Raw genomic sequence first — 11,706 nt, forward strand, 5'->3', positions numbered from 1 at the left:
CTGGGATTGCTGGAGGGTGTCATGATAAATCACTAGTCTAATGTAGTGTGTAGACATGCAGCTTGTGCTGTCATATCCTGTTTGCTGTTTATTTGTTGGTTTGTTTACTTACGTCACTCAGCCTGTCTCTGGAGCTGCTTCCGACAGAAGGCTTGGACCGTCCACTCAGGCTCTCACTGTCGCTGTCCTTACAGTTGTTCTGTCCCGGCTTCATCTGAAAAACAACAAACACACACAGACACACGTTAACATGCTGAAGACATTGGGACAGGGCTTTGGTTCTAAGCTTTAAATTCAGTATTTGAATTATTTATTTTCTACAGTATTTTTTGCTCATCTTTATCAAGGGTGCCAATAATTTGGCCTGTAGATTATAGTGGCTGAGGAGACTGACAAGAAAATCCCTCTCCCACAGACAGAAGAACATTTTGTCATGAATATGTGTGAGCTGGCAGCGAGCACAGTTCTGTATGTGTAAATCTGTCATGTTTTTATATGCCTCTTGAGCCAGCAGCTGTCACTCCAGCCTGCCAATGACAGACAAGACAGCCAGCATCTGATCTCACAATGTGAAATCCCTATCAACCTTTCTGAGAAGAGAAGAACAGAAACAAAAGCTTCAAACATCTTCAAAAGCCCTCTTCCCTTCCTTTCAAACAGACAGGCAGCCCCATGCGGAGACTACAGAAGCTCAGTTTCAGACTCATAGAGAGACAGAAAATAAAAAGCAAGTGAGCAAAGAGGAGGAGGATGTGCGATCCAAGAACATCTGAGCCTTCCAGAAGTCCTCCTGAGGAGAACAATGTAGGGCTCCTGGGGGCCGAGGGGCAGTTGTGGTCCAAGTCTGCATTTCATGTCCTCTGAAGCTTCCTCACAATACTCCTTCCTTCCAGACCCAACAGACGAGATCGGCCTGCCATGCCAAGCCTCAGCCTTCGTTTCAAATCACATACCAGAGCATTAAATAGGTGCAATGCCAACTAACAGAAAAAGCAGAGTATGGCTTGACAGACAACACATAGAGGGATTGTAATTCTCTAAGAGGGGCTGTACTCTCACTCTCTCTTTCTGACTGAACTATACAGGTAGCATTTTTTTTTTAAATTGAACCTGTATTTAACTAGGAAAGTCAGTTCAGAACAAATTCTTATTTAAAATGACGGCTTACCCTGGCGACACTGGGACAATTGTGCACCGCCATACGGGACTCCCAATCATGGCCGGATGTGATACAGCCTGGATTCGAACCAGGGACTATAGTGATGCGGTGCCTTAGACCACTGCGTCACCCGAGAGCCCAAAGTCCGTAACTGGTTCCAGAATACCAGGATTTATTGAAAGGGCACAGGGTAGAGGGGGACACCTTAAGAGCCTTTGAATTAAACGTATAATTAAAATGAAAACATTCCCTTTTCTGTAACCATTAGCAGTATGAAAGGAATCATTTCCGAGGGAGAATACTGTGGTGGGCGAAAGGCTGTGAGCCAGGTTGAGTGCTGAGAGTGATAAGAGAGAACTGGAGAACTGGGAGATGCCTGATGGGCCTGAGGAGGAGAGCAGGGAAGAGAACTAGGCCACACAAGACAGCCTGGCTGGAGGGAACACAAGCACGTGGAGATAAACACACACACACACACACACACACACACACACACACACAGAGAGAGAGAGAGGGAGAGAGCTCCACACACAGAGGCTCTGGTATGTGTGATAGCACTAATTACCTCCAACACACTTTTCCTCCACAAAGAGACTGAGCCTTTTCCTTACCCTTTTTTGTAAAAGGCCAATTCCTCTGATGGGAGTTTGAACATTTGCAGAGCAGAGGGGGGAAGTATATCCCGGGCATGCACACACAGTAATAGAGCCCTGAAGAAAGGGCATGGGAAGAAGGGAGGGACGGCACTGTGCACCGTTTATGCCCCAGTCTGCAGGTCGTTCATCAAAACATGTTGACCTATAATATTCATTAAGCAAGCAGGGTTCCTGCTGGCAGCACTGTGCGTCTCTCTTACGCACACACACAAAATGGGGACACACGCGCATGCGTGCACACACACACACCAATGTACAGGTAACTGCCAAAATAATGGAAACAATGACGGATAGAAAGTATCTTGAAAGAATGTGCTTCCACACAGGTTTGGTTCCTGAGTTAATTAACCAATTAACATCCCATCATGCTGGCTATGCCCCCGTAGCATGACAATGCCCCCATTCACAGGGTACGAGGGGTCACTGAATGGTTTGATGAGCCTGAAAACGATGTGAACCATATGTCATGGCCGTCTCAGTCGACCCAGTTGAACACTTATGGGAGTTTTCCAGTAGCATCAACAAAACACCAAATGATGGAATTTCTTGTGGAAGAATGAATGGTGTCGCATCCCTCCAATAGAGCTCCAGACACATGTAGAATCTATGCCAAGGTGCATTGAAGCTGTTCTGGCTCGTGGTGGTCCAACGCTCTACAAAGACACTTTATGTTGTTTCCTTTATTTCTACATATTCTAACCACAGACTAATAAAAGTACTTCCACCCCCACCCATGTCTTACTTGTGTAATTGATTGAACAGCCATCTGCAGCACATGGAATGAAAGGGAATGATTGACTAGCTTTAAGGGCTTGTCTGCATTACCTTATCTCTTACAATGAAGTCCGACACATTGGACAGTAATTGTGTCCCAGTCTGTTTGAGTAAAATAGATTTAGATGAATCTAACAGTTCAAGTATCATCAAAATGACTGATGTCTATGTGTGGAACAAACCGATTGCATTAGTACTGTACACTCCCCGGTCTCCATCGATCAGTAGAAAATCTACTCTGTCCGTGAACTGTTCAGTAAATTTACCTCAGAGAATAGAGTGAAGAACATCTCTAATAAAGCCAACGCAGTAAACCCAGATCATCTTTAAGGGGTATTACATGGCCAGACAGGAACCTAGCTATTACACAGTGATTTGCAAAATGTCTCCCTTGGTTTGTTGTTCCCTTTAATTTCTCTTAAAGCTTCCTTAAATGACTTCAGAGAATGACGTGTTCTTTCAGAGGGGCAGATTCTTGGCTCAGTGGCGTAATGTACTCATCTCTTAACAGCGTGATTAATAGATATGCTAAACCAAGGGAGGATATGCTAGTGGTCACAATAAATCAGCCCCATCAAAAAGCTGAGCTGAGATTTAATGACCTCCCAGTACAGATAAATCTGAGAGATGAACCAGTCTCTCTGTGTGTGTAGAGTAGAGACTAACAGTCCCTTCAGTTGGCATGTCATCCCAGTAGCAGTAGCAGCAAGCAGTGGCTCATCAGCATGGTCATGGTCCTCTCATTACTCTGGCATGTCATTTCACATTTCATCACTTCATTGCCTTTTTACTTGTTTCAGTTTCTTCTCCCGCAGTGCACATGGCATGGCCGCAGTTCACAATATCTAGTGCAGAGATGATGGGTGTAGTCAAATCAAATCAAATCGTATTTGTCACATACACATGGTTAGCAGATGTTAATGCAAGTGTAGCGAAATGCTTGTGCTTCCAGTTCCGACAATGCAGTAATAACCAACAAGTAATCTAGCTAACAATTCCAAAACTACTACCTTATAGACACAAGTGTAAAGGGATAAAGAATATGTACATAAAGATATATGAATGAGTGATGGTACAGAGCAGCATAGGCAAGATACAGTAGATGGTATCGAGTACAGTATATACATATGAGATGAGTATGTAAACAAAGTGGCATAGTTAAAATGGCTAGTGATACATGTATTACATAAAGATGCAGTAGATGATATAGAGTACAGTATATACGTATACATATGAGATGAATAATGTAGGGTATGTAAATATTATATTAGGTAGCATTGTTTAAAGCGGCTAGTGATATATTTTACATAATTTCCCATCAATTCCCATTATTAAAGTGGCTGGAGTTGAGTCAGTGTGTTGGCAGCAGCCACTCAATGTTAGTGGTGGCTGTTTGACAGTCTGATGGCCTTGAGATAGAAGCTGTTTTTCAGTCTCTCGGTCCCAGCTTTGATGCACCTGTACTGACCTCGCCTTCTGGATGATAGCGGGGTGAACAGGCAGTGGCTCGGGTGGTTGTTGTCCTTGATGATCTTTATGGCCTTCCTGTGACATTGGGTGGTGTAGGTGTCCTGGAGGGCAGGTAGTTTGCCCCCGGTGATGCGTTGTGCAGACCTCACTACCCTCTGGAGAGCCTTACAGTTGTGGGCGGAGCCTTACGGTTGCTGTACCAGGCGGTGATACAGCCCGACAGGATGCTCTCGATTGTGCATCTGTAGAAGTTTGTGAGTGCTTTTGGTGACAAGCCGAATTTCTTCCGCCTCCTGAGGTTGAAGAGGCGCTGCTGCGCCTTCTTCACGATGCTGTCTGTGTGGGTGGACCAATTCAGCTTGTCTGTGATGTGTACGCTGAGGAACTTAAAACTTACTACCGTCTCCACTACTGTTCCATCGATGTGGATAGGGGGGTGTTCCCTCTGCTGTTTCCTGAAGTCCACAATCATCTCCTTAGTTTTGTTGACGTTGAGTGTGAGGTTATTTTCCTGACACCACACTCCGAGGGCCCTCACCTCCTCCCTGTAGGCTGTCTCGTCGTTGTTGTTAATCAAGCCTACCACTGTTGTGTTGTCCGCAAACTTGATGATTGAGTTGGAGGCGTGCGTGGCCACGCAGTCGTGGGTGAACAGGGAGTACAGGAGAGGGCTCAGAACGCACCCTTGTGGGCCCCCAGTGTTGAGGATCAGCGGGGTGGAGATGTTGTTGCCTACCTTCTCCACCTGGGGGCGGCCCGTCAGGAAGTCCAGTACCCAGTTGCACAGGGCGGGGTCGAGACCCTGGGTCTCGAGCTTGATGATGAGCTTGGAGGGCACTATGGTGTTAAATGCCAAGCTGTAGTCGATGAACAGCATTCTCACATAGGTATTCCTCTTGTCCAGATGGGTTAGGGCAGTGTGCAGTGTGGTTTGGTTGAGATTGCATCGTCTGTGGACCTATTTGGGCGGTAAGCAAATTGGAGTGGGTCTATGGTGTCAGGTAGGGTGGAGGTGATATGGTCCTTGACTAGTCTCTCAAATCACTTCATGATGATGGAAGTGAGTGCTACGGGGCGGTTGTCGTTTAGCTCAGTTACCTTAGCTTTCTTGGGAACATGAACAATGGTGGCCCTCTTGAAGCATGTGGGAACAACAGAATATGTCTGTAAACACACCAGCCAGCTGGTCTGCGCATGCTCTGAGGGTGCGGCTGGGGATGCTGTCTGGGCCTGCAGCCTTGCGAGGGTTAACACGTTTAAATGTTTTCCTCACGTCGGCTGCAGTGAAGGAGAGTCCGCATGTTTTGGTTGCGGGCCGTGTCCGTGGCACTGTATTGTCCTCAAAGCGGGAAAAAAGTTATTTAGTCTGCCTGGGAGCTAGACATCCTGGTCCGTGACGGGGCTGGTTTTCATTTTGTAATCCGTGATTGACTGTACCCTGCCACATACCTCTTGTGTCTGAGCCGTTGAATTGAGATTCTACTTTGTCTCTATACTGACGCTTAGCTTGTTTGATTGCCTTGCGGAGGGAATAGCTACACTGTTTGTATTCGTTCATGTTTCCAATCACCTTGCCCTGATTAAAAGCAGTGGTTCGCGTTTTCAGTTTCACGCGAATGCTGCCATCAATCCACGGAGAGGGTGTATGAAGGTTTTGTGTGTGTGTGTTTTGTGTGTGTGTATGTGTGTGTATTTCCCTTCGTCCATGTGTGTGTGCATGTACGTGTAGCGTGTGTGTGTACACTACGTGCACATGCCTGTTCTGTGATTCTGTGCTCATGTAATAACAACATAAACACATGAATAAAGAGGCAAGCTGAAACATACAGACGTATTCTTTAATGACCTTATCCACATTGGGTAAAAATGTGCGCTACAGAAAGATAACTAGCAAACAGACGGTTTTAATATTCCAGAGGCTAATTTCACAACAAATAAAAACACAGCAATACATTAGCATCTAATGAAACATTTAAACTACTAGTTTGTGCATCTGCCATTGATTTCAACACATTGAGGTCTTGTCTTCCCTCAATCTGTTCCGTGTTAGGGGGGAACCCCCACCTTCCCCTCTGCCTGAATTTATTGAAGTATAGAATTAACAACTGTTTTCAATCAGCAGTCAGTGTGATTCTTCAGCACAGAACAGCCTAAATAAAACCTCCACACTATCATCGTTTTAATCAAGCTGCTATATCTCCCCATGTGATACAGTAATAAAATGAGTCATATTCCCCCAAATCTAAACTATATAGAAACCTCCATTCTGTAGTTTTAATGTATTTGTACTCACCCTGAACTAAATAGCCATACTAACGCTAAAAGGTAACACTTATAGAGTACTGCATCACGAAAGGAGATGGGTGCCACTTACAAAGCAGATAACTTTATAGAAGGAGCCTGAATCAATAGAAGGCTAACTTAAACTGAATGCTTTTATTTCTGTATTTCTGGTAATGGCAGCAGAGTGGAGAAAGTGCTATTCATCTATTCAAACCTGACCTGGACAATACACAAGGGCTTTTCTACGTAAGAATTTCCAGGGGAAGAAATACCTCCCTTTAAAGGGATACTTTGGAATAGTTCGGGATTTTGGAAACGAGGCCCATTATCTACTTCCCCAGAGTCAGATGAACTCATTGTTATGTCTCTGCATGCAGTTTGAAGGAAGTTGCTAACTAGCACTAGAGCAATTGTTAACCTGGAACATGCGTTCCAGTCATTGCGCTAACGCTTCTTAGCATTAGCTCACGAAACTACCTCTAACTTCCTTAATACTGGACGCAGAGACATAAAAATGGTATCCACATCTGACTCTGGGGAAGTAGAAACCCCTTTAAGAGGCCTTTTGCACATTAGAAGGGAGGATGGAAAACAGCCTTTGAAGATTTGTACAGGATTATTGTTAACGTGTGTAGTCAATTATTTCCTCTGCCCACTTAGCGAAAAGTGCGTTGCCAGTGCTGCTGAGGAGTTTTACAAGCCTACTGACCTATTCCCAAGGGCTCCTCTAGCAACTGAATGTAATCAAACACAAAAAGTGAGCCCTGCTTAACATGTTAAACCACACAGGCCATTTTTAACAGAGCAATACACAACCCACCCCCTAGCCATAAACCTCCATCCTCCCTCCCAAAAAAGTGTGAAAGCTGGACTCGGCTTTGTATGCTAGCCTCTGTGGGATTCCGTTGCTATCAGCTCCTGTTTTCCCTGAGTTATGCACAACAGCAGCTGCGGAACTAGGCGGTAATAAAACCTGGAACAATTTAAGGGCTTTTATTGTTGTTCTGCGGTCGGCTTTTAGTACAGCTAACCTGTCCTCTCTGGATCCCTCCCACCAGGCCTGCAATGAAAGAGGATCTCATTTACCTAAAAGCGCTTATAAATGTTTAATTTGCTTTAACAAGTTACAAGTCGCTCATTCTGGAAGTTTTACGGCTGCTTGCCACTGAGGGAGGACCATGAAAGTTTTATAGATAATCCACTAGCTAGCTCGGGCTGCTTATAATAAACGCTCTATTTTCTGCTGTACTGACAAATCCCTTTGGTTTACAGTGACTACGCTTTGAACAGTGACGTGCAGTCAGGGTAGACAGGGTCAGCTGCACCTCACTGACTCTTTACACCTGCTTCTCAAGATCATTTATGCACTGACTCCCACTCACTTACACACCCTTACATAACAACACACAGAACATTACCCTCTTCTTTATAATACTTTGTATTACTTAGTGTTTAAAAAAGTCTTGATACTGTGTATTTTCTATAAATGTATATTGCATCGTTGAGAGCTTGCAATTTTTTGTTTTGTTATTTTCTTACTTATTTTTTGTTATTTAATTTTTATTTTATCATTTCTTTGACTTTTGAACATTTGTTATTTTTCAGGGGGCGGGGCAATACAGAGCAATTGTATTTTTGGGGGGTATATAATTGAACTTATTTCATGACTTATTTTATGGAAGGGGGTTTGGGAATATTTTTTATGTATGTCTTGGCTTATCTTGTACACTTCTTTCAGTAGAGATGTTGTTTTATAATTTCACTTTTGAACACTTTTCATTTTTTGACAAATAAATCCATGTTTATATAGCCAACACTTGCCCTTTCCTTGATTTGGTGACAGAGCACCCATTTTATTTGCTAAAACAGCAGGAAAGGTGCCAGGGTATTCATTCCTTCCCATCCATTCAAATTGCTGACACGCACAGCCGTTCCTGACTTGCTTCACTTGATGGATAGGGTCACCATATGCCTCGTTGCTTTGCCTAGCTTCATTCATTACATTGAGACCATTTCATATTTTACACATGCATATTGCCTAAACATGTTGTGTGGGTGTGTCTACATCCCCTTAAAACTATTCATGGAACAAAATGCATGTCAAAGGCCTAGAGTATGTTCATATTCTGCATAGTCCAAAAACACAGAAATTATGATATTCATAGCAATAATCACTGTCTAAGCATAGGGGGATGAGAGACTACATTTCCCATCAGTCCCATGGTGAGCCCCAGCCCCATAGTGTGTCACCTTTGGACTGGCAGCAGACAACAGCAGTTGGAAACAGTCGGGAACGGTTTACCCACTGTAAACTTTTTCCTGACGAGAACGTCATGTGAAAGTGGGACACGGGTTGTCAGGGCCTGTAAGGAGCTGATTCAGCGTCCTCCGTCATCGTTCTGACAGCAGCTGTGTGGCAGCGTGTAACTGGCGGTAACCAGAGTGGCCCTGGCCAGACCCTGTGTTTGGCTCTGAGGCCTGAGCGTTCTGACCGCCCCAGACAAGCGTCCTCCATCCCCCCACCTCCCCCCTGTCCATAGCCACCCACAGTCAAAGCCTGTCATTGGACATCAGGGTTCACTGGGGTCCGACTGCCCTCATTTGTTTAGTTAGTTTGTGTGTGGTATATAGAGGTCATGGGAAGTCACAGTTAAAATAACACTTAATATATCCATCAGTGTCTCTGTTACACAACACAACCATATATATTTTCCCTCATAATGTCCAATTAACATATTTGTGATTATTGGCATATTTTGGCCAATACTTCTGTACTGGCTATGACAATGTTTCCTAGATGTCATTATAGCTAGCGACTCGGCAGAACAGAAACAGTAGTTTTCATCCGTGTCTATCGTTTCCGCAGGGTGGTGTGCGATCGCCATGGAAATGCTCCATTTCACCCTTATACCTCTCAGCCGTTATCATGCTCAAGTGGATACCACGACCTCTGACGACCTTGTCAGACATGACTTTTGTGGTGTCTGGAGGCCTAATGCACCCTGAGGACGGGCTTAGGCCACAGAGCAGGATCACAGTCTCTCTGTGGTGGATTGTGATTCTTCACAGCAATGGAGCCTCTGAGGACTAGATGGGCTAACCACAGCACCCTGACGGCATGAGCATTCTGAGAGGAAGATAGAGGAAGAGTTGGGGGGTGGGAGGATGGAGGATGGTAAAACTTGCTTAAAAGTGCTGTCTTGATCTCATCAGTCATACTAAGGGCCATTTACTCAACCACAGAGCTGGGGGTGGGGTTGGGGGGTGGTGGAGGTATGGTAGGCTTGAGGCTGCATTTATATACAGACATAAATCTGGGATCTATGACGACATTACATACAAATCAATATGCTTTTAACATCCATCCTCTCTGCAGTTGCATCGCAATCACCTTTTTCCCTCTTCGTACAAATGGCCATATAATGCTGTAGCCAGCTGCATTGAGTTATGGGGACAATTCCCAGATTTAATAATGAACTGAGTGGTGCAAGGTGGTGGAAGGATGGAAGGAGGGAGGGGCGGTAGGAGGAGAATAAGATCAGCAGGAGACCTCAACTCTCTCAGACCATATCAGAACACCTTGTTATAGGACACCATGTGGCAATAAAATACACCCCCCCCCCCCTTCCCACATTAAACATATCCAGCTCCCCTTCCCTCCATGGCTACAGTAGCATCCCCCTAGGCTCTAAGGGAGGAAGGGCAGAGAGAGGAGACAGAAAATGAGCGAATGAGAGGGGGGAGGGAGGCGAGACAGAAGTAGAGAGAGGAGTGTGGGACGACATAAGAGAGAGGAAAGAGAGAGACAGAGAGCAAGTTGAGAGAGACTCTAGAAGCCTTCCCAGAGCACAGCAGCTGCACAGAGAGAGAAGCCCGAGACCTTCAGCTGCTCAACCGAGCGCTTATCACCACATAACTATTCATCAAAGAAATTTGTGTGCAATTAATTACATTATTCCCGAGCGCCCCCCCCATCCGTGCCCCCGGGTCGTTACTCCAATATCAGCTTTCAGCTAGCCATCTCACTAAGCCACAGCCTCAGTGCCAAGTCACAGCTAGGTCTCAGAGCTGCCTGGCCAGCCTCAATGAAGAGTGCTGCTAGGAGGGAAAAAGGCCTCCTCTCTCTCCTCTCCTCTCCTATCGGCTTGCAAGAGGCTATCATTTCTCTTTATTGCCATTTATTTCCCCCCAGGAATTCACTGCCAGTATATTGGCAGGCCTTCCAGTAGATGGAGGCAATGAAATTTAGCGCGGACACTTAACACCGGTTCAAGCCTTGTGCACGGCTCATGTGTGGCGGTAATATGATAAACAAACGCTTCCAGTTTGGAGAAAGAGGACTTTTTAATGTTACAGAAATAGAGCACTGAGCTCCGGAACTGCATGGAGCTGTGGCTGCAGTTAAGAAGATGGAGAATGCACAACCGGAGCCCTTCAGAGGTGGGGAAGAAGATATACAAATCATTTTTTAGCTAAATGTCAGAGCGAGTGTGCTGTCGCCTGGCTCCTGCTATTAAGGAGAGAGGATCTAAATGGGTGATCGCAGTACCATTATAGGACCCTAAGGCATGGCTAGCTCCCAGCCTGGATGTTATGCAGCAAATAAGACAAGAAAAACGGTATAAAGGGATATTCATTTAAAACGATTCCATTCAAACCTTTAAGAGGAAAGTTCACACAATAAACATGCAATTTGTGTCCATTAACAGGAAATGTCCAGCTGGTTGAGAGAATGCCAAGAGTGTGCAAAGCTTTCATTAAGGCAAAAGGTGACTACTTTGAATAATCTAAAATAAAACATATATTTGGATATGTTTAACACTTTTTTGGTTACTAAATAATTCCAAATGTGTTATTTCACAGTTTTGATGTCTTCACTATCATTATACAATGTAGAAAATAGTCAAACAAAGAAAAACCTTCAGGTGAGTCAAAACGTTTGACTGGTGCTGTACATGTAGCCTACATGACTAGTACTACAGACTAGATATGAACTAAAGTCACACTGCAATCAATAACAGGTCTATAAATACACAACACGTTGCTGTGGGTAAGTAACAGTGTGTCCAATGCTGCCAATCAGTCACACCCTTTGGCTTCAGGGCACAGCAGTGAGAGTGGTGTGATTAGGTCCTGGCAGGCTGACACTTGTCCCTCATTGACCTGTGACCCCTGGTACAGCAAGCCAGGAGGGCTGTTAATGACAGCAGAGATGAGCTGAGATAATCTGATCTCCAATCAGCAGGTGGACGTGACCTCTGTGACCTCTATGAAACAGGATGCCGGCCTATCAGCGTACAGGTCAGAAGCTCTGGCCTGTTTTGGTTGGCCGCGGTTCAAACGAACGAAAAAGCAGAGCGTCTC

At 44.9% G+C, this 11,706-nt stretch overlaps 1 protein-coding gene across 3 annotated transcripts in view; it reads right to left on the minus strand.

The window, feature by feature from the left end:
• Positions 1 to 11,706, minus strand: part of LOC135548580 (autism susceptibility gene 2 protein-like) — a 517,275-nt gene that overhangs the window by 297,186 nt on the left and 208,383 nt on the right. For all 3 annotated transcript variants that reach the window (XM_064978333.1, XM_064978332.1, XM_064978331.1), the window contains one exon: positions 113 to 214. In XM_064978333.1, the coding sequence (XP_064834405.1) occupies positions 113 to 214 (102 nt within the window). The remainder of the gene's footprint in view (positions 1 to 112; positions 215 to 11,706) is intronic.

Source organism: Oncorhynchus masou, chromosome 11 (genome assembly GCF_036934945.1).
Source record: "Oncorhynchus masou masou isolate Uvic2021 chromosome 11, UVic_Omas_1.1, whole genome shotgun sequence".
NCBI lineage: Eukaryota > Metazoa > Chordata > Actinopteri > Salmoniformes > Salmonidae > Oncorhynchus > Oncorhynchus masou.